At 40.6% G+C, this 24,191-nt stretch overlaps 1 protein-coding gene across 1 annotated transcript in view; it reads right to left on the bottom strand.

Moving 5' to 3' along the window:
* Positions 1-23,745, bottom strand: part of LOC102837974 (tyrosine-protein kinase Yes-like) — a 62,305-nt gene extending 38,560 nt beyond the window's left edge. Inside the window, exons 1-2 of the mRNA XM_006864744.1 lie at positions 23,646-23,745; positions 22,642-22,731 (exon numbers count right to left, since the gene is read on the bottom strand). Coding sequence (XP_006864806.1) covers positions 22,642-22,731; positions 23,646-23,745 — 190 coding nt within the window. The remainder of the gene's footprint in view (positions 1-22,641; positions 22,732-23,645) is intronic.
* Positions 23,746-24,191: the final 446 nt, after the last annotated feature.

Genomic DNA, 24,191 nt, shown 5'->3' with positions numbered 1-24,191 from the left:
CAGCCTTCAACATCTGCCATTTTCTCGTCCCTTCTCTAATTCTTGCTCTTCCTATGACATGCCTAGTAAAGTTATGTGAGGATGTTCAGCTTGTGCCAACATGACTCCTACCTCTGTCACCTCCCATAACTGAAGGCATTGCCTTTTGTAATATGACCTGGTTGCCCTGCACCAGCATCCCATTGGGTTATTATGAAGTTTGCACAATCAGACAGGTAAAGCCCAAAGATATGCTTCAATTACTTCCCCAAATCTCATAGACATTGTGAGAGAAAGCCACTCTTTCCATTCCTGCTTTGCCCTCTTCCTCTCTGGGAGGCCTGGAGCTGGCCAGAGGCTAAGTCTCCAAGGCTTAATCTTAAGCCTCCTTTCTCTTGCCTTTCCCATGCACTCTGTTTTGCTTCCGGACACCCACACCATCCACCTGTCTTAATCTACACTTTGTGTTTCACTTTGAAACTGTTCTACACTTGTTTTTCATATATTATAGACACATTGTTAAGTGCTGTTGAGTCGGTTTCAACTCAGTGACCCTGCATGGAGTTTCTGAGGCTGCAAGTCTCTGAAAGAGCAGAAAGCCTCATCTTTCACCAGTTTATAGACACGTTGTTGTTGTTAAGTGTCATTGAGTATGTTCTGACTCATGACAACCCTGTATAGGGTTTCTGAGGAGCAGCTGGTGGGAGTGACAGACTATGACTAGAAGAGAAAAAATAATTCACTACACCACAGATTGAGTGAAGAAGACTTCAAATGTTTGGGGAGTATTATGGATTGAATTGTGTCTGACAAAAAGTTATGTTGAAGTCCTAACTCTGGTACCTGTCAATGTGAATTTATTTGGAAACAGGGTCTTTGCAGATGCAATTAGCTAACATAATGAAGTTCTGCTGAGGTAGGCCTTTGGATCTGTTCTGTTTCGGTCTGGAAGCGACACTAAAACTTGTTCAGCATCATAGCACCATGTTAGCTTCCACTGACAGGCTGCTGGTGGCTGTGCATGAGATGCACTGGCCAGGAATGGAACCAAATCTCCAACATGAAAGGTGGGAATTCTACCACTGGACCACTACTATCTCTCAAATACTAAATCATTCCATTGTTTTCAGTGTGGTGTTCCTCCTGTCAGCGGTTCCTGGCGGAGTTCAGAGACCCTCTTGTTTTCCCTCTCCAGAGAATAAAGCTCCAGGCGTCTGCCAGTGATCAGAGGAAGAATGGGAAGACTGGGAAATATGTGACTTCTTGTTGTTGTTAGGTGCCTTGAGTGGGTGCCAACTCAGAGACCCTATGTGTAGCAGAATGAAACCCTGCCTGGTCTGGCGCCATTTTCACAGTTGTTACACTTGAACTTACTGCTGCTGTGGTCTCATTCCATTCCACTGGGGGGCGGGGGGAGGTCTTCCTCTTCTTCACTGACCCTTCACCTGACCAAGCTTGGTATCCTCCAGAGAGGAGTCCCTCTTGATAACATGTCCAAAGTATGACAGATGAAGTCTCGCCATCCTGGTTTCTAAGGAGCATTCTGACTGCCATTCTTCAAAGACAGATTTGTTTGTTCTTCTGGCAGTCTGTGATACTTTTAATATTCTTCTCCAACACTGTATGTAACTCAAATGCATCGATTTTTATGCATACTGTCTTCCTTATTCATTGCCCAACTTTCACATGCATATGAAGTGATTGAAGATGTCATGAGTTGGGTCAGGCGCATCTTAGTCTTCAAATTGATGTCTTTGCTAACGCTTTAAAAGAGGTCTTTTACTGCAGATTTGCCTAATGCAATATGTCTTTTGATTTCTTTCTTGACTGGTGTTTACATGAGTGATGATTATGGCTCCAAGCAAAGTGAAGTCTTTGACAACTTCAGCCTTTTCTCCATTCACCATGATGTTATGCATTGGTCCAGTTGTGACATCCTTTTAAAGCTCTTCTTGGTTTTTGCTCCCCATTTTCCTTCCCTTTTCCAGAAGTATCTATCTGATGCCATTGATTCCTAAGTCTGCTGGGAGTTCCATTCTGCATTGTAAAGTGGGTTGCTACTTGCCTTTCCCTTCTGCTGATTTAGAACTTTCCTTTTTCAAGTCTGCTAAGTCAGTTGCCACTCATGCAGCCATTTTCTAGTTCCCAGCATTGCAGTTTATTGTCTCTCCCCCCCTCCCCCATTTTCCTTTGTGAGTTTGCACATTTAAAAAATAAATTACTGGGGATTTAATGCGGTTTGGGAAGAAGCAGAATTAAATACATTTTCAGTTTACCATTTCAAAACATAAGTGTCTTCAACCTTATTTCTCTCCTCTAGATTCTGAATTGGGTTGGAAGGAATGGATAGTTATATGAATTATGACATCTCTGTCCCTGCAATTCCCCCATTAGAGAGCAGAAATAGCTATAGGAAGTTTAGATTTATTTATTTTTTTTCTATTACATATCCACTTTGTCTGATTCTGTTTTCACTTAAGGTAGGATAGCGGGAATATATTTAAATTTGGAAAGAGAAATTGAGAATAGATAATAGCAGAAACCCCTTGACTGTGTGGAATGTTGAAAAGCTGCCATCAGGGGAATCTACTGAAACTCGTGAGTAGCAGAATTGACCAGGAGTTAGAGGCAGGAGCATGGATCTTAACTTGGCTGGCATTGCCTTCATAAGGCTCAGCAATTAATGTGGGGAGCAAGCACTTACTCCTCTTTGTCTGGATTAGGAAACATCTACATTTTTAAAGCCAATGCAGTGCTATCATTGATGTGTATATCAATGATATCAATGCAATATCAATTCTGAATATTTCAGAATTGTCCCTGAGATCACTCTCAACCAATCGGTCCTGCCCTTCATTTTTGAGAGTGGCCGGTATAGATTCTGCCAGATGGACAGTGACTCAGTGAGGATCATTGAGGGAAGGAGGAACTGTGGCAGGCTGGTTTGAGAACACCTACCTACAACCACATACAAGCCACCTGTCAATAGTATATCTCTCAGCTTCATGTTGGAAATGTGGTTAAAGCCCATCTGCTTTAACAGATTCCTAGGTTTACCTGTTCTACCTTTGATTTTTTCATCTCTGTTATCCTTCATATTTGTTGTGGTGGTTAAGTGCTGTTGAGTTGGTTCCAACTCATGGTGACCCTGTATAGGGTTTCCGAGAAGCAGTTGGTGAGTTTGAACCACTGACCTTGCAGTTCAAACTGACCCTGAGGTAGAGTGCTTATCCTACAGTGCCACACCAGGATTTTAATCATAATTTCACCTGGAAAAAAAATTTTTTTTTAATGAGGGTGGGGTTGTTTGGGTGGGTAGGAAAGCTTTGGTTTTGTCAAGGAGGGGATTAAGATTTGTCGGCATAGATGGTCCCTGCTAAATTCCCCTTAGGTACCTGAGTGTTACTGACTGTTGTGAAGCCAGTGTTGCAGGGAGAAAGATGTCCTTGCAATGCTATAGGATTGAATTGGATTTATGTTTAACTGTAAAGTCACCCATAAAAGTAAAGTTGTCATTTATTGCTTTTGTACTGGAAGTTTAGTCATTCCTTGCCTAGGTTTTGAATTTGATAAAACAGTGCTGTGGTGGTGGTAGGTATGTGCCGTGGAGTCAATTCTGACTCATAACTACCCTGTACAGGGTTTCCGAGGCTGTAAATCTTTACAGGAGCAAAAAGCCTCATCTTTCTCTCATAGAACAGCTGGTAGTTTTGAACTGCTGACCTTGTGCTTCACAGCCCGATTCATAACCACTATGCTACCAGAGCTCCTTAAAACCATGCTAGTATCATGTTTATTTGGCTAGGGTGTTTCTGGAGGCATTGTCATATAGAAGAAAAGAATATGGATTTTAGAGTGAGACACAACTGGGTCCAGATGTATCTAATTTTGATCACGCTCAGTGATCTCTTTCAAGCTCTGCCTTCTTATTTATAAAACAGGAGATGATGTTAGTGCTCCCCCTAGGCCCGTTGTGAAGATTAAATGAAGGAATGATAGTAAACTGTCCAACACATTCCAGTAAGTGGCAGCTACTGTCATCACCATGATGATTACTACGTTTATGATGCAAAGGAGGAGTGAGATTGTCAGAGAGAGAAAAGGGGAAAAAGGCATTCTAGAAGTGTCAAGGGACTCAGGCTGCTCAGAATTTCCTAACAGATACGTTTTCAGAACTGGAGAGAGTAGGGGTTTTTTGAAACTTGTGCTGGAGAAATTCATAGGCTTCAAAGGATCCATAGTTCAATTGGATTTCCTGCATTAAAAAAAAGAAAGAAAAAGTAATGCAAAACTGTACAAAGAATCACACTTAGTATATGAAGCCTCTTTCTTTTTCCTGTGTATCAAATCAAATGCATTTCATAAAGGAGCAGGAATCACTTAAATAAATGCAGTGAAGCATCCTCTAAGCATTTACTCCAGGGACTAACAAAAATCAATTGCCTACTCATGGCAGATCTTTAATGAAAGATTGAATCAAAATTGAAAACTGCATCCAGGCTCTAAAGAAATGGCCCCTTCAGAGGCGGCTTCCTCACTATAGGTTCCATTGTCTCTCTTAAAGGGAGAGGATTTGATTGAGACCATAGTGAACATAAAGATCTTTCCATTCATTTGTTTACTTATTAATGATCAGATTCCTTATCATAAATAACAGGAAGAAGGAAAGAATATCCCAAACCAGGTTGAAAAAGAGTAAGTGTATTTATGTGTACTATCAAGGAGCTCTGGTAGCGTAGTGGTTACGAATCGGGCTGCGAACCTAAAGGTCAGCGGTTCGAAACTATCAGCTGCTCCACGGGAGAAAGATGAGGCTTTCTACTCCCGTAAGGATTTACACCCTCGGAAACCCTGTACAGGGTCGCTATGGGTCGGAACCGACTCGACGGCACGTAACAACAACAACAATCAAGAGATGCCATTTAATTGATCTCACCTAATCAGTCTTTACAGTTCCTCTGTGAAAACAGTTTTGTTGTCCCTCCAATGTGTTGATCTAAAAACTGAGGAACATAGACAATAAACTGTGTTTGCCCTGAACAGCTTGTTCTAAAGGTGTTCTCTACAGTTTACAATAATGAAGCCTTTTGTAAGCTTTTTACACTGGGGGTTTTGCCTCAAGAGCTTCCTGTATAGGATGCTGGGAAGGCTGTTTAAACAAGAAAAATCTGTTAGGTGGTCCTAGGTATTTGAGAAGCAAGGGGATCTGGGGGCCTCCTAGGGCTTTCTCTTTTTCTAAATCCCAAGTCCCTTGCATTTCCATATGAATTTGAGGATCAGCTTGTTAATTTCCAAAATAAGTCACCTGGGATTTTGATAGTGATTGTGTTGGGTGTGCAGATCAATTTAGGGTTTATTGCCATTTTATTAATATTAAGTCTTTCAATCAATAAACATGAAGTGCCTTCCCATTTATTTAGATCGTTTTAAATTTCTTTCAATAATGTTTTATAGTTTTTCCTATGTAAATGCTGCATTTCTTCTCTTAAATTTATTTCTAAGTATTTACATTTAAAAAAAAAAAGCTATTGTAGTGCTGTGTGTTAATGCGCTGGACTGACTGCAAGGTCGATTTGAACCACAAAGTCAGTGGTTCAAGCTCACCACCCACGCCTCGGGAACCCTATACAGGGTCACTATGAGTTGGAACTGACTCGACAACACTTAACAAAAACAACAATGCTTTGTTTTCTTATTTTCAATTTTTTATATTTTGTTGCTAGTATAGAGAAATACAATTCATTTTTGTATATTGATCTTGTACCCTGTAACCTTGTTGAACTCATTCATTAATTTTAAAAGTGTTTTTGTTGATTCTTTAGAATTTTTCTATATGCTAAATGCTGTCATCTGAAAATATAGTTTTACTCTTTATTTTTCAGTCTGATTACCTTTTAGTTAACTCTCTTGTGTATAAGTGCCCAAGGCTAGAATCTCCAGTACATTGTTGAATAGCAGTAATATGAGTGGGCATCTTTGTCTTAAGAGTAAAACTTTAAGTCTGTTTGTTACTGTTGAGCATGATGTTAACTGAGTTTTTTCATGAATGCTCTTTGTTAGATTGTGGTATTTCCCTTGTTTGTTGAGTGGTTTTTTGTTTTAATCATGAAAGGGTGTTAGATTTTGTCAAATGCCTTTTTTTTTTTTGCATCTGTTGAGCTAATCATGTAGTTTCTGTCCTTTATTTTATTGATGTGGTGTGGCATTGTAGGATAAGCTCTCCATCACAAGGTCGGTTTGAACCTCAAGGTGAGTGAAATCCTATACACAGAACCGACTCGACAGCACTTAACAACATTCTATTAATTGGTCTACTCCACTAATAGTTTCACTAAAAGCACTATTTGAGAGCAGTTCCCTTTATATACGCTTCTCCGGAACCTTGTATTTCTCTAGAAGTAGACAGTGAGATCGAATCTGGGGTGCAAGATTAGGGATCAACACCTATGAAATCAAGATTGGTCAAAGAAAGAAATTGAACTGCTGTGTAGGTCTGAGAAAACCTTGGTTAACGCAGTGGAGGGCTCTGGAGTGGATATGTCTCATCCAAGTCATCCTGTGGTGGGTCAAAATGGATTGACCTTTTTGGTGCCATCTTGCTCAGTAATATGTATGTGGGCTACTCCACAAAGGGGAGACCCCATGGTGGCTGTTTGCAGATGACGAGGGCAGTAAGTTCTTCCTTGAAAGCATGACCTAGCTTATGCATTAGCATGCCAGCCACATCTTTACACAGAAATCTTAGACTCTGACGCAAAGTTTGGTGTTGACACCAAAAGTTTGAATCACAGAAGCTAGACATAATAACAGAAATGTGTAGCAGATCTAGGTTCAGTAGGCCAATAGCCCCAACTGAGCAATCACTGAAAACATGACAAAGAGAGAGAAAAAAAGAGATGAAGTCATACCTGTTTCTATCAAAATGTTGTTGTTGTTGTTGTTAAGTGCCATGGAGTCAGTTCCAACTCATAGCGACCCTGTACAGGGTTTCCAAGGCTGTAAATCTTTACGGGAGCAGAAAGCCTCATCTTTCTCCTGCAGAACAACTGGTAGTTTCGAACCGCTGACCTTGAGGTTCACAGCCCGATTCGTAACCACTACACTACCAGAGCTCCTTTAATCAAAATAGACGTGTGTAAATGTAGAGTAAATATTTAGTGTCTTACAGATCTGAGTTACCATTAACTTTGGCTTTGTTCCTCTGGGCTTCACTTCAGTGGTTCTTAAAATCAACTAGATTAGGCTGACTTTATCTATTCTCTGTTCTCAGAGGAGGTGGGATGGTAAACAGAAAACCATTGTGAAGTTCTAGTACCTTTTATCCAGCTAGCTCTCTAAGGTTTTGCTAAATTGGAAATTTGCTGTTAAGTGGGAAGTGAAAAATTTAACCCATTCAGTGTCCTGATGAAGCATTCATCCTAATATAGTCTTCATGTGACAGTATTTGTTTGGTATTATTTTTGTCATAATTGTGTAGTTCTTTTCATCTCTTAGCATTGCTCTCTGATACAAATCATATTTATACAAATTAAATAAGTGGCTATTCCTTTAATCTGGAATTTAATGATTTGTTTTCAAAACACAAGAGTTGGAGTCACCTTTGTCTCTCTGAAATGCCAGCACAAAGCAGAAGCAGTAGTCCATGGTAGGAATTTAGCACTAAAATAATAAACTGTACCCATGAACTTCAAAAATGTCCATGGAAAATTTCCATTATCTTTTCATTCGATTTTTCGGAGCTTTTTGAAGCCCCCTGGTATATGCTTAGACTTTTTAAAATTTAATTTAATTTTTTAAAGGAATTGTAGCCTTTAAGATAATACAAAAATGGCTGCAAAAATACATTGACAGAGAATTTTCAGAGGTTCAAGTTGGTTGTAGAAGAGGACATAGAACGAGATATGTCATTCCTGATGTCAGATGGATCTTGGCTGAAAGCAGAGAATACCAGAAAGATGTTTACCTGTGCTATATTGACTACGCAAAGGCTTTCGGTTGTATGAGTCATGACAAGCTATAGACATCATTGGGACGTACGAGTATTCCAGAATGTTTAATGAGGAATCTGTACAGGGACCAAGAGGCAATTGTTCGAACAGAACAAGGGAACACTGAATGGTTTAATATTAGGAAAGGTGTGTGCCAGGGTTGTGTTCTCTCACCATACTTATTCAACCTGTATGCTGAGCAAATAATCCAAGAAGCTGGGTTATAGGAAGAAAAACGTGGCATCAGGATTGGAGAAAGATTTATTTATAACCTGCGACATGCCAATGATACGACCTTGCTTGCTGAAAGTGAGGAGAACTTAAAACATTTACTGATGAAGACCACAGATTTTGGTATGGGTTACATCTCAATCGATGTAAAGAAAACAAAAATCCTCACCACTGGACCAATAAATAACATTCTTATCACACGGAGAAAATATTGAAGTTGTCAAAGACTTCATTTTGCTTAGATTATCAACACTCATGGAAGCAGCAGACAAGAAATCAAACGACGTATTGCTTTAGGCAAATCTGTTTTAAAGTGTTGAAGAGCAAAGATGCCAGTTTGAGGACTAAAGTGTTCTAAGACATGGTATTTTCAGTAACCTCATACACATACACATGCGAAAGTTGGTCAGTGAATAAAGACCATAGAAGAATTAATGCATTTGAGTTATGGTGTTGGAGGAGAATATTGAAAGTGCCATGGGCTCCCAAAAGAACCAACAGATCTGTTTTGGAAGAAGTGCAGCCTGAGTGCTCCTTGGAGGCCAGGATGGCCAAACTTCATGTCTCATCCTTCAGACATATTGTCTTCTCGCTAGAGAAGAATATCATGTTTGGTAAGGTGGAGGGTCATAGATAAAAGAGGAAGGCCCCCAGGGATATGGATTGGCAAAGTGGCAGCATCAATGGACCGAAGCGTGGCAACAGTAGTGAGGTTGGCCCAGGATCGGGCAGTGTTTCGTTCTGCTGTTCATAAGGTCGCTATGAATTGGTACTGACTCGATGGCACCTAACAACAACAACAACAACATGTTCATTGAAGCACTATTAATAATAGCAAAAAGATAGAAACAATCAAAGTCTATCCCTAGAGAATTACATACGCAAACTATAACATATACACTAGAATACTGCGCAACATTTAAAAATAATGATAAGTCTGGGGAACACCCCATAACAATGATGAACCTGGTAGACATTGTTTTTACTGTTGTTAAAGTTCTAAAACATAGTGACCCTGTATGGGGTTTCCAAGAAGTGGCTGGTGGGTTGGAACTGCTGACCTTTTGATTAGCAGTCGCGTGCTTATCCTACAGCACCGTACCAGTACTCCTGGTAGACATTATGCTGAGTGAAATAAAGCAATCACAAAAGGAGTAATATAGTATGAGACCACTGGTATAATAACTCAAGAAAATATTTTCACACTAAAAGAAACTTTATTTGATGGTTACCAGGGGTTGGAAGGGGAACGAGTGTAAGCTTCTAACGAGAGGGTAGATGCATATTAATGTGAATGAAGGAGAAGGCAAAAATATAAGGAAAGGAGGGAGGGAGAAGGAGCGAAAGTAAAACAGAGGAAATGGGTGATTGTTTTTGGCACTTTGGGCCCTGAAATGAGGTTTAGTGTATCTTTCATTTAGCTGTGTAAAAGTATGGCTTTACCTAACTGCTCTTGTTTTATAAATTCCAACATGTACTGGATTGTATTATGTGTCAATGTTTGTTTTCCAGACTTTTAATAAAACGTAATGAAAGCTTGAAAAAAAATTCACCAAATGGCACACTTTAAAAAAAAAGAAAATGCTCAAGGAAGACATTCTTTACAAGCTCAGCTAAGCTATTGTTTGGTTTAAAGATTTCAGGGGTATCTTTGGCTTGAGGTTTAGGATTTAAAAATTCTCTCAAGGCAATGATTTGGGGGTTCTTGCTTAGGTTTCTTCAAGCAAGAATTACAAGTGGACTTTTACTGATAATGCTTACAGAAGCATCCTAGTCTCCCATTCTTTCCCTACTGCCATTCCAGTTCCCATGGAAATGATTCATGGGATTTAGGGATAGCAAGGACTCCAAGGAGTTTTTGCTGGCACAGTGCTGCTACAGCCAGTTAAAGAAACTTGAGGAGCAATAGGGAATTGATTTAGTTGTTTCTGAAATTACTGCTTGCTGTGTACTTGTAAGGAGCCATGGTAGTGCTGGACTGCTAATTACAGGGTTGACAGTTCAAAATCACCAGTCGATCCGTGGGAGAAAGATAAGGCTTTGTGTTCCTGTAAAGATTTACAGCCTTGGAAACCCTGTACAGGGTCGTTATGAGTTGGAACCAACTTGATGGCTGTGGGTCTATTTATAAGATCAGGTAAGCCATTGGGTTGTTTTTGTTATTAGATGTCGTTGAGTCGGAAGGAGTGACGAACTCCTTCCGAATATTTAGTCACTGATAACCTTATGAATAGCAGAGAAACACTGTCAAACATAGTGCTGGAAAATGAGTCCCTCAGGCTGGAAGGCACTCAAAATGTGACTGGGGAAGAGCTGCCGCCTCAAAGTAGAGTTGACCATGATGATGTAAATGGAGCAAAGCCCGTGGGAGAAAAGCCCATGGGACCTTCATTTGCTAATGGGGCACAACTCAAAATGAAGAGAAACAGCTGTAAACATCCATTAATAATCAGGACATGGAGTATATGAAGTATGAATCTAGGAAAATTGGAAATTGTCAAAAATGAAGTGGAACGCATAAACATTGATATCTTAGGCATTAGTGAGCTGAAATGGACTGGTATTGGCCATTTTGAATCTGACAACCACATAATTTACTATGTCAGGAATGACAAATTGAAGAGGAATGGTTTTGCATTCATTGTCAAAAAGAACATATCCAGATCAGTCATGAGGTATAATGCTGTCTGTGATAGGATAATATCCATGAGCCTACAAGGAAGAACAGTTAATACCACTATTATTCAAATTTACGCACCAACCACTAAAGCCAGTCAGGGTAAAATTGAAGAACTCTACCATCTTCTTCAATCTGAAACTGATCAAACATGCAATCAAGATGTATTGATCATTATTGGTGATTGTAATGCAAAGGTTGGGAACTAAGAGGAAGTATCAGTAATTGGAAAATATGGCCTTGGTGATGGAAATGATGCTGGATATCGCATGATAGAATTCAGCAAAATCTATGATTTGTTCATTTCAAATACCTTTTTTAGACAGTAAAAGAGACGAATATACACATGGACCTCACCAGACGGAAAACATAGAAATCAAATTGACTACATCTGTGGAAAGAGACAATGGAAAAGCTCCATATCATCATTCAAAACAAGGCCAGGGACAGGCTGTGGAACAGATCATCAACCTCTCATATGCAAATTCAAACTGAAGCTGAAGAAAATGAAAACAAGTGCACAAGAGCCAAAATATAGCCTTGAATATATCGCACCTGAATTTAGAGATCATCTGAAGAACAGATTTTATACATTAAAGCCATTGGGTAGGCAAGTGAAATAATTTGAAGAAGAGAGATTTTACTCTCCAAATCAGAAAATATCCCAAATATTCACACCTTGTGTTTCTTTCCCTTTTGCTCAGCATTTTGCTCTGTAACTTTAAGTGGCTGCTAATTTTCATAATGACTATACAAGATCATCTTAAGTAACCAGCAGAAAATTGTCCATTGTTGAGCTCTACATGAGCAAAAAGACATTTTGTATTGCTTTCATCCAGTAAAATGTTTGGAGGAAATTAGAGCTAAGATTACAGTGGGAAATGGTTGGCAATGATATTTCAGCTGGCATTTAATGCATAGTAATCAAGCATTTTTAACCTACTTAACCTTTTATTATCCCTTCCCTAGAAATTTTGTGTATACTAGAATGATAACTTTTATAGGAAAGTCATAGTATTACCATAAAGAAGTCATTCAAATTTGCCATGTTGAATTACTGATCTCTGAAAGTTAGTACTCAGCTAGTGAAACAAACATTTTGACATCTTACAGTGATTCCAAATGGGGAACATTTAAATTCTACAGGGATCGCCCTTTCCTGGCAAACTGGCATGGATCTCAGATTCCTAATAAACAAGATTTTACGTGTGGCAGTTCAAAAAATGAAAAATTGTGTGTGTGTGTGTGTGTGTATGCGCATTATTTGATTTCTAGTGAGATTGTGTATTTTCTTATTCTCTTCCTCAACCCACTGTACCCTCGCTTCTACCTGTACTCCTCCTCTACCCCTGATTTTCCAGGGACTGGTGGCCTCCTTCCCCTTGAGTTCAATGTTCATTTTTCAGATTTTAACCACCATGGTCCCTTCAATAGTAAAGCATACTTATAAATAAACTTTCCCTCTTAAAACATGTTCTAACTGTGCTGTGCATGCGTGTACCCTTCGGGTTTGCTTTGATTACAGTCTCAGTTTTCCATACTTCTCTTCCCCTCCCCATCTCCTAAATTCTGGAGCTCTTCAGGGTAGCATACTGGGATCATTTATTTTTCATTATACCTTCTCGCCCTGGAGTCCTGGTGTGGCTTTGTAAGGTAAGCACTGGACTGCTAACAGCAAGGTCAGTGGTTCAAGTCTACCAGCCACTCCTCAGAAACCTATATAAGGTTGCTGTGAGTTGGAACCGACTCTCAGACACTTAACAACAACAACAACAACAAATTTTTATGAGAGCAAATTGACCACTAGACCCATAAATTTAACTGAGACCACTGTTGCAACCCCCCCCCCTTGCCCCCAAAAATCTGTGTGTTCAAATTGAATCAACATCTGGCCTCATATCCTATTCCTTCTCGCTGTGTTCCGTCCGGAGTGGAAACAGAATGCCACATAGTTGCTAAAGATGGAATCTTGACATCATCTTTGATTACTCCTCATTCACTCACCTTCTATGTTAGTTTCTATTGCTGCTGTAACAAATTGTTGCTGTTAGGTGCCATCAAGTTGGCTCTGACTCAGCAACTGTACCCACAACAGAACACAACACTGCTCGGTGGTCCTGTGCCATTCTCACAGTTGTTATTACACTTAATAACATTGTTGCAGTCAAAGTGCCAATCTGTCTCACTGGCGGCCTCCTTCTTTTTATCTGACCCACATGATGTCCATCTCCAGGGACTGGTCCCTCCTGATAATATGTCCAAAGTATGAGAGACGAAGTCTTATCTCCAGACTTCTGAGGAACATTCTGACTGTACCTCTTCCAACACAGAGTTGTTTGTTCTTCTGGCAGGCCATGGTACTTTCAATACCATAACTCAAATGAATCAATTCTTCTACGGTTTTCCTTACTCATTGTCCAACTTTCACATGCTTATGAGGCAACTGAAAATATCATGACTTGGGTAAGTTTTACCTTAGTCCTCAGACTGCTGTCTTTGTTCTTTGAATACTTTAAAAAGGTCTTGTGTGGCAGATTTGCCAGATCTAATGGCTTACACAGTACAAATTTACTTTCTTACAGTTCTGCAGATCGAAGTCTGCAGTAGATATAATCGGACTCAAATCATGGTACTGACAGGGCTCTATTTCTCTTTGGGGCATTAGGGGAGAATATGTTTCCTTGCCTTTTACGCTTTCTGGAGGCAACCAGTATTTCTTGGTCCCTCCGTCTTCAAAGCCAGCAATGTCAAGCCAAATCTTTCTGTCTCTCCTGCCTCCTTTTACTGTTTAAAACCTTTTGATTCCATATAATCCAGGATAATCTTCCTGATTTGAAATCAGCTGATGTCTTAGTTACCTGGTGCTGCTGTAACAGAAAGATCACTAGTTGGTGACTTTCAAGAACGGGCATTTTCTGACAGTTCTGGAGGCTTAAAGTCTAAATCAATGTCTCTGCTATGTCGATTCCTTCCTTGTCAGGTACCCTGGGCATTCCTTGACTTGGTGACCTCCTCACGTGACATGCGTCTTTTTCCATGTATGTCTTTTTTGTTGTTGTTGTTTTAAATAACTCAGAAGTGATTAGATGTGAGATCCATCTATACTAGTATAATCTCATTAAAATAAAAACATTATTTTCACATAGGATAACATCCTGGTGTGGCACTGTAGGATAAGCACTGGACTGCTAACCACAAGATCAGTGATTCAAACCCACCAGCTGCTGGTCCTTGGAAACCCTATGCAGAGTTGCTATGAGTCAGAACTGACTCCATGGCACTTAACTACAGCATCCATAGGAACAAGGCCCAGAAATTGAAACATGAGTTTTTGGGTTGAGGGGGTTGGTGCACAGTTCAATTTATAACATTTGATTCTTGTCCTCTTCTGAATCTTAATAATTCATCACACATATTTAAAGATAGTTATTAGGAACTCTTCTCTTGTACCTAAGATTTTTATAGGTTCCATTCCTAGAATCAGCAGTCACCATCTGTTTGTATAGTGCACAGTGGTTCTATAGGTTAAGTAGTGAACTGTGAACCACAAGGTTGGCAGTTTGAGTCCACCAGCTGCTCTTTGGTAGAAAGATGAGGCTTCTCTTCTTGCAAAGATTTTTTAAAAGCCTCAGAAATCCTATACAGGCTTGTTATTAGTCAGAACTGACTTGACGGCACTTACCATCTGTTTGTGTTTCAACAACCATCATACTATTTGTGTTTTGTTACTTCTCTCCATAGTTCCTTCTTTCCTCCTTTGTTCCCCCTTTCTCCCATTTTTCTTTTCTTCCTCTTTCCCTTACTTCATTTTCTATTCTCTTTATTTCTGTTCTTTCTCTATTTCCTGTTCTCCTCATCCTTTTCTGTCCATCTAGTCGTGCCGTCCCTCCTCTCTCTGCATACTCTCTCCTCATCCTTTCCCCCTCACCTATTCAGTTTTCTAAATGCTATAAAGCAACTAGACGACCTCTAGTTTAAGATTTTCCTCAGAAAGCTCAGACCTATCTGGTCATTATGAGGACAGGGAGGAAGGAGAGAGGGAAATCACCAGGTTAGGGTCATTTGGTAAAAGGGTACTTGTACTTTCATCCAAATTATAGACAAATAAGTTGAATGGGACCGAAGGACTGAACTAAAGACAGAAACCTGGGAAGTCTCTAAAAATTTCCCTCTAAGTTAATAAAGCTCTATTAATCAACACTTTCAGTTATTAATATGCCCTCACCAAGCCCATATGGAAAATGTGAATAATGATGTAATCACTGGGGAATCTTGAAAGCTCGATTTAATGTTTCAGAGAAATCCCCTCATTCATTTATTCACTCAGTTGAGTGCCCAGTTAATATACAGCCCTGACATTTTAACTGATGATTTTGGCTGTGGCAGCTGTAATAGACCTCTGAAATTTCAGAACGCCAGTCCTCTGCCCACTCAGGAGTTACGCAATTAGTTTCTTGTCTATTTTGATGTATCCAGAAAACATGCCGCAGCCACTGACCAACTTTACATTCTAGCCCAGGTCCTGTTGCTTTAACTCCAGAATTCCCATTCTTGGACTCAGCTAACATGTAAGTGCATCACGATGGCAGCTGCTTCCGTCTTTTTTGCTAAATGAAATGGAGATTGTTAACGATCTCTTTTCATTAGATCAGCTGTTCCACTTCATCATTCTAGAAGAAGCAGTCCAGGCCCCAGAATGCATGACTGACCAGAATTTATGAATCCATGCCAGGGCATCAAGGGACTGGACCTATACAAACACCAAATATTGGAGTGCATCATTATTCCCAGCCCTTTAAGGATATTTGACTTATAACCTGCAGCTTTTTTCTGAAAGTGTAATAGGATACACTTCTATTTTCAGTCTCTTGTTCAAGTGAAGACCAAATCCTGTTCATTTCTATCTCTTAATTCTCTATGGAATTTGTGCTCCTATCCACCCCAACCCTAACCCCTATAGTATTCTGGCCCTCATCATTTCTCATCTGAATTGCAGCCAAATTATTCTAGCATGTCTCCCTTTTTCCTGATTAGTCCTTCTGTGGATATTATCCATTCTGTAGCCAGAATGATGTTTTTAAGACGCAAATCAAATCATCCTTAATATTCATGCCAAGATTTTCTTTCCATGTAAAACCTTCAGTTGGATACCTAGTACCTATACGTTTAGGTGCCATCTCCTATCAAGACATTCATAACACAATAGTTGTGCTATTCTCACAATTATTGTGTTTGAACTCATTGTTGTTGCCACTGTCATTCGATCTCATTGAGGGTCTCTCTCCTTTTCTAATGCTTATGTGGTCTGTACGCTATCTCAGGTATAGTTCTAATCTCTCCACATGCTACTTCAATTAAAGGGTGACCAGATATAGCCAGATGACACTTTTGACCAATGGATACAGCATTGCAACTTTTATGTCTGAAACATATCCACATGGCAGCCATTCTTTCATCTGTACCTCACCCTTAATCCATTGCTTCTACCATTTTCAGCTCAGCAATGACCTCCATGCAGGCTTCAATCTGTCTCAGTTAGAAAACTACCTGGTATTAAGGCAGGATGTCTCAAGAAGTCCCCCTCGCACCTGCTGCCAGTGGGTGGAAGGCTCAGCCCCAGTGTTGGCCACTGGTTCTATGTTAATTCTGTCACAGCCAGAGAAAGGTATCTGAACACTGACCTCTAGAGTCTGTAGTTATTTAACTCTTGATCCCTGTCTTATACATTCTGGAATTGTCCACTTGTGCCTAGGTTTTCCAGCTCAATATCCCCTCTTACTCTGACCTCATGTGTGTCAATCAATAGGACTGAACTTCTGACTTAATTTTCATTTCAAGACTTTATTTCAGCAATACATGAGATAACTGGGACTTGTGTTATCCCTCATGTCCATGTGCCTCTGCCAGGAAGGAGATTTCCTAATACTTAAGGATAGACTCCTGGTGTGGCGCTGTGGGTTAATGCACCAGACTGCAAAAGTCAATGTACACATAATATATAGCCCAAACCTAAATCCAGGAATTTATGCTTTGCTGTGTTTAAATACTTTTGAAATGATAGGCCAATCTACTTTAATCAATTTCGGTGTCCCACTAGAAGTACAGGAGTCCTGGTGTGGCGCTGTGGGTTAATGCACCAGACTGCAAAGCCGTTTGAAGTGCAAGGTTGGCAGCTCAAGCTCACCAGCTGCTCCTCGGAAACCCTATACAGGGTCGCTATGGGTCGGAACTGACTCGATGGCACTTAACAACAAGGATAGACTCATAGTAACTGATTGTTGATTGCTGGACTTCTAAACATTGTCTTCACTGCTGCCTTGTGGACCCCTGGTGAAGATCTTCTCTCGTTACTCTGATGGTTTTACCTGTATATGTGGAGCTTACCTCTCAGCTCTAAACTTTGGTGCATATATTATGGTAGTCTCAATGTGGAAAGCATAATTCTTGCTTTTATTTGGCTTATAAATACAGCCTTTTGCAAAAGATACCTTTCCTTCATCATCTGTTATGTGCCAGGCATAAAAGTGTTCACCTAAATATTGCAGAGTGTTGTTGTTGTTGTTGTTAAGTGCCTTCGAGTCGGAGCCGACCCATAGCGACCCTGTACAGGGTTTCCGAGGGTGTAAATCCTTACGGGAGTAGAAAGCCTCATCTTTCTCCCGCGGAGCGGCTGGTAGTTTCGAACCACTGACCTTAAGGTTCGCAGCCCGATTCGTAACCACTACGCTTACTATTACACAGATGAGACCACTATGCCTTTCAAATATTAAATGATATTTGCAAACTCTCATGATCAGTAAATGGTGAAGCCAAGGTTCAAATTAGTATCAGTCTGAATTCACCCACTGAGCCCACTCTCTTCAAACTAAGTGAGGAAACTCTTGGGACAAGCGGAGAAATGTATCTGGGCCACTGAAGGAAATTGAGTTTATAATAAGTGCTCAATCGATACTCTTTGCTTTGAATGTTGACCCAGTATTGCTGTGCAAGCATCTTTTATTGATTGTGGCCAAGGCAATTGTAGAATTATGAAGAAGAACCAATTAAGAGTTTTTCTGGAATGAATGAACATGGGGTGCCTTGTAGACCTATGCTTGTGGGTTGCCAAAGATGACAAAAGATGTGGTTAAAAACACAGTCAAGTACAGCAACATGTTTACAGTTTGCTGGAACAAATTTCTGCAAGAAGATGAGGTCATTCAAGTGTGGCAAAATGTAGCAAATTCTGTGTAAGCAACAGCATGTGTGGGCTGTCCTAAAGATTAAACAACAAAGCAAAACATAACAAAAACAAAGTGAGGCAGGTGTGGGTCAGCACATTCTGGGAAGGGTGTGCTACTCCAACACTATTCAGGCGCTGTGGAAGACCAAGCAAAGAGGAACTTTTCTGGAGAAAACTATCAGAATCACAATGCGAAGTGGCCAGCAGCGTAGCTGCCCTTTGTCTTCAGCATGGCTTGGTTAGCAATGTACACTGGCTATGGGAAACAGTATGTGAAGGAGTGAGGGTGGAACTCAGGGATCCTATGAACATCTAAATGATGGTGATATGGATTAGCCCATTTAACTTGAACTTCAGAGTGGGCCTAGCAAACATCTCTATGTGTTGTGGAAGGAGCTCTGGTAGCGTAGTAGTTACGAGTCAGGCTGCTATTCTCAAGATCAGCTGTTCGAAACTACTGCCTGTTCTGGGGTAAAAAGACGACAGTTTCTGCTTTCATTAAAATTTATAGTTTCAAAAACCCTATGCAGGGTCATAGGAGTTGGAACCAACTGCACGCCACACCACCACCATCACCAGAGCTTGAAAGTCTGTCCTGTCCTTTGTGTAAACTTTGTTTTCTTTTTTTTTTTTTTTTTTAGTCCTGTTTTGACACTGTGAGTTAATGCCCTGGATTGCAAAGTCGGTTTGAACCGCAAGGTCGGCAGTTCAAGCTCATCAACCGCTCCTTGGAAACCCTATACAGGGTCGTATGGGTTAGAACCAATACGATGGTACCTGAACAAGATGTGCAACGACTAAATAAGCACATGAGTGTGAAAGACTGAGAGTGAGCAGCTGAACATGTACAAGATAAGATTTCAGCAAACATTTTTGATCACGCAGTGAGCCCAGGCATCACCTCACTGTGCATGTGTAGTATCTCATGAGGGATTGCGGTATCTCAGGTGTAACATCGGAACAAGCACATGCTCTTTCTCAGTGTCAGTGTCAGTGGGCAGCACCTGAGCTGTTTACTGTCTAAGTACACAGGTTTTTCAGCGAGTAAACATGTGTAACATTTTAATGAACATGTTTATCCCCTGTACGAGTACGGATGTGATCTTGAACAGGCAGGTAGAACATCTGAATGAGGACATGTACCATCGAAGGTGATGGGGCTCAAATGCTGAGTAAGCACTAGCTGCACTTGTGGAACCTGGATTTCAGGAGTTTCTAATGAAAAAGACCTGGGTTGGGCTTCAAGAATCTGCATTTCTAATGTGTTTCTAGGTGATGCTGGCGGTGCTGCTCTAAGGACCACTTTCAGAGAACCATTGCTTCAAGTATAGCTAACACATCCATCTAACACCAAGTGAGCTGATTCACATCTAAATGAGCATGTTGGTTCTCCACGAGCACCCATAACATCTTAAGGGGCATAGGTATCACCTGAACATGCACATTGTAACTTTTACATTAGCACATACAGGATGTAGATCATACGTGTAGCATGTAAGTGAACCTGCATTACTTCTAAGTAGTTTTATAAAACATGAGTACACATGTAAAATCTGAGGGTGTATAGAATATCTGAATTGAGTGTAAGCACCATCTGACTTGATGTATCATCTAGAGGGTGTGTATGTGTGTTTTAAACCTTTCGGCACTCCTTGTCAAGGAGACCAGACAAACATATAAACAGATAATTACCATGCAGTTTGGGAAACAGAGCACTAGGTGCCTGAGGAAAGCAGATGCACTAGGTAAAATAGCTACATCAGGAGAGAAGGAATACAGAGGAGGCTGAGTGGCTGGAAGCAATGGCATGTTTCAGAAGCTGATTAGGAATTCTCCAGGATGGCGTGAAAGATAGACGGGAAATATTTCTGTAGGAGGATCCAGCATAGGCAAAGATATGACACATAAAATAGCTTGCTATGTTTGGGGAACCACGAGTAGTTTGGGAATTTTAGAATGTGAAGTTGTGAGGTGGGAGCAGGGGACTGAGGCTAGAATGTTAATGAGGGATTTGTTTGATTGTGGAGGGCCTTGCGGGCCATAGAATGGAATGTATTTTACGGAAACCCCACCCACCCTTCTAGTTGTTAAGTTCTGTCAAGTTGGTTCCAACTCGTAGTGACCCTATATAAGGTTTCTGATGAGTGGCTAGTGGGTTTGAACCACTGACCATGCAGTTCAAACAGACCTTGCTTTATCCTACAGCGCCGTACCAAGACTCCTTCAGTAATGGATATTGTTGTTGTTAAGTGCCGTCGAATCTATTCTAACACATAGTGACCCTGTATAGGGTTTCCAAGGAGCAGCTGGTGAGCTTGAATCACCAATCTTGCAGTCTAGTGCATTAACTCACAACACTACACCAAGCCTCCTTCCAATAATGGATTAATATCAGTGAATGATTGTAAGCAGGGAAGTAATATAATTGGTTTCTATTTAGAACTATTACTCTGGAGGCTGATTGGAAGTGGAGCAATGAGTTACTGTAGCCTCTGTTTAGGACAAATGATGAGATTTACATAATAACAGAAGCAGTGGAAAGTAAGGAACACAACTAGGAGCTCAAAGTAGACAGTACTTGTGGACTGCACAATGGTGGATGTAAACTTCAGGGAGAATGTATAGGAGAGATGTGGGAGGAGGGAAGTGTGGACTGGAAATGATGATGAATTTGATATTTGCCACAGAGTCAACCCCAACTTGTGTCTTACCATGCGCGCCACCGTAGAACTGTGCTCCGTAGGATTTTCAATGACTGCCCTTCCCCTTAACTCCCAGGAATAGGTTACCTGTCTTCCTAGGCATTTATGTTTGACTCAAACTTCTGATCTTTTAGTTATTTGCCAAGCATGTTAACTGCTTGTACCACCCAGGGACATGTTTGATATTCATTGCAGTCCATTTAGGTGCTTTGGCAACATTCAAAAGATATTGCATACCAGGATCTGGAGCTTAGAAGAAAGTTCAAGCCAATGGTAGCCATGTGGGCAGGATTTGTCAGTGATAACTAAACTTTGGTAACAGATTTTAGCATGAAGAGTGAAAAGCAAAGAAGACTGAGGATGAGGAACTCCAGGGATCATCAGCACTTAGGGCTGGGCAAGAGAAGACACTGGAGCAAAAGGAAATGACATGTGGAACTGTCAGAAATGTAGGAGAGGTGTGGAAGAATGTGACCTCGTGAAACAGAGTGAGCCCTTTCAAAGGAAGGGAACGCATCCAATTCACTGAAATGTTGGAGTCCGTGTGGATCAGGATCAGCAGCTCAAACCCACTAGCACTGCTTGGAAACCCCATAAAGGGTTTCTATGAGTCGGAACTGATTCGACAGCACTTAACAACGACTGAGATGCTAGAAATGGTCCTGGCTAACATGTGTCATTCCAGAGAAACCAACTGGAAACAGGGAGTGCTATGTTTTGTCCTGACTGTCCTACTGGGTACTCTTGTGACCTTGGTTTATTAAATTGTAGCTCTGTGTCTCCATTTTCATATCTGAAAAATAAGAAGACCATCTTGAATGTACTAGAATGAGAGTATGGTAGTTTTGTTTCTTATGTGGATGAAGGCTATAAAGGCTGCCCTTGGCATCCTGTTCCAGGAAAGACTGCTCTGGGGTTGTTCAGTCCTCAAATCAACCCTGGAAGGGGTCGAGCACATTTTTGTGTTTGAGCAAGCTACAGGCTACTTCATCTCATTAAGCCTTCATTTCCTAGAAAATCAGTCTCCTATAGGTAGGCCTGTGTGTGTGTGTGTGTGTGTGTGTGTGTGTGTGTGTGTGAGTGAATTTAAAAGAAACAAGCCATGTAAAATGCCTGGTACCAAATCAGTATACAAATAAACCGAAACTGCAGCAATAGCAAAATCCTGTGAAAATTACTGTGATGAGGACGTTGTATTCGACCATCCCTAAAGCCTTTCCCAGCCCAGCACCCTTTGTCTGTATCTCTTGCCCTTTTTTTGGTCTGTGATGGGGTGTTGAGCCATTCAATAGATATTCACTTCCTAAATATTGACTCAGAGGAAGAACTTTTGTTCATATTGCTGACACAGTTTTCACAGTGAAGAGAAAATATTCTGATGAAGAAAATATAAAATGTAAAGACTCTAAACAAGCATACACACCCCAACTCCACTCTTGTTGAGGCAGCTGAGGAGCCTGTGTGCACAGAATGGAAAGGGCATCTTCCACAATGACCCAGGATCAATTGTTTCCTAGACCCGGTCACTGGAACTGGTGATTATTTGTTTCTCAGCATTTTGCAGTAAAATGAGAATGAACTTTGGGCTTGGAAAGAATCTGGTGGCTGATGATTCCTCTTTTTATCAGACCTTGCCAGAGGGTCTCATTTCTTCCTTCATGAAAGACACATTGTAGGCATCTTGCATTTGTATAATGTCTGCAAACATACACCCTTCATAAGAAGTTGATTATTTATATGGCTTTCAGAGTAAATTTAGATCCCAGCAAGATAAACAAGAGGTTTGACTTACAGTGTGGTGGGCATCAGGGCATCAGGCATGAGTAGATGAGAGGGTCTCACCTTTGAGGTGACCTTGATTATTTTGCATTGCAAAACCCAATTCATCTGCTTGCAAGGGCAGGCTAATGAGACCAAATGGACAGGCTGAACCTGGAAATGGAATGCAAATTAAGGTTTACCTTAATTTGGGTTTTTACCACTTGGGTTTTTATGGGGAAAAAACCAACCAGGATTGCATTTTCTAAATATTATTTGATCTGCTTACCTCTAAATAAACCCCCAATCCCACTTCCTACCCCTTTGCCCCATTTACCTGCTGCACTGTTACTTTCATCCATGGGAAATACTTTAATTATTATGGAGATTAACTTTTGGAAACATTTTGATATTCTAACATTCAGGAAATTTTAAGGGATTTATTCTGATAAAATATGAAATAAACTTAAAACCAGTTTGTAAATCATTTACACTTTTGCTGTCTCTGGGTGTGAGTGTGTGTTTAGTTGTGATCATAGCTAACATTTTCTGAGCACTTGAAATTTGGATGATATAAAACCAATAATTGAAGAAGCCATCATAAATTTGTCCCCTGTATGCACTACTATATTCATGGATGTATTTGCAGGACATATTAGTACATATGTAAAAGTATCCTTTGTCAAACCTATATATATTCATAGGTGTAGTCTCATTTGCCTTCCCACACCTATTCAATGTAAGTATCTACTGTATATCCACTAGTTGTTGTTGTTATGTGCCGTGGAGTTGGTTCCGACTCATAGCAACCCTGTACAGGGTTTCCGAGGCTGTAAATCTTTATGGGAGCAGAATGCCTCATCTTTCTCCCACAGAACCATTGGTAGTTTTGAACTGCTCACCTTGCGGTTGACAGCCCAACTTGTAACCACTACGCTACCAGAGCTCCTTGTTTTTACTGTTATTGCAAATTAATGCATAAAATAGTTTTAAGTTTGCTGCCCTTAACTCTTGTGCACCTCCCAGTGCCTTCCTGAGATGGTGGGGAGAGGGAGTCTAGATATCAGGACTAAACATGGGTCACTTACTGACTGAAATCTTGTGGCCGAAGTCTTGAGGAATGTCGAGACCTGCACCCCTACTTGCTTGGATAATTGTAAAGGTGTTCAGAACATGTCTAAGGCACATGTCTGAATAGCCACATCCTGGGACATGTCATTAAAGAAGACCACTCATAAAAATTCCATATTGTAATGGACATCTATTAAGGAAGACCACCCATAAAATGTTGACTTCCTTGTGAGATATTTTGTAGATTGGACTGGTTTACCCTTGCCATAACTTCAAAGGACAAACCGACTGGAGTAGAGGAGACACCACAAGTTCCTAGGAGGGGTTTGAACCAGGGTCCTGAAGAACCGTGCATGCATCCCTTCCCATAACCAGTTTTGTCTGCCCCATCAAAGGCCTTTTCGGTGGAATTCGTTTTGAAGAAATGCTGTGCAAACACCCAATTAGCATGGCCTCTCCTATGCAGCTTGAACCTCTGGAAGTTCTCTGTCAATGTATGATTGTAGCCATTTCTGTATTACCTTTAGCAAAACTTTACTTGCTTGAGATATCAAAGAGATTGT

Source organism: Chrysochloris asiatica, unplaced genomic scaffold, assembly GCF_000296735.1.
Source record: "Chrysochloris asiatica unplaced genomic scaffold, ChrAsi1.0 scaffold00069, whole genome shotgun sequence".
Classification (NCBI taxonomy): domain Eukaryota; kingdom Metazoa; phylum Chordata; class Mammalia; order Afrosoricida; family Chrysochloridae; genus Chrysochloris; species Chrysochloris asiatica.
This window is presented reverse-complemented; position numbering and strand designations above follow the sequence as displayed.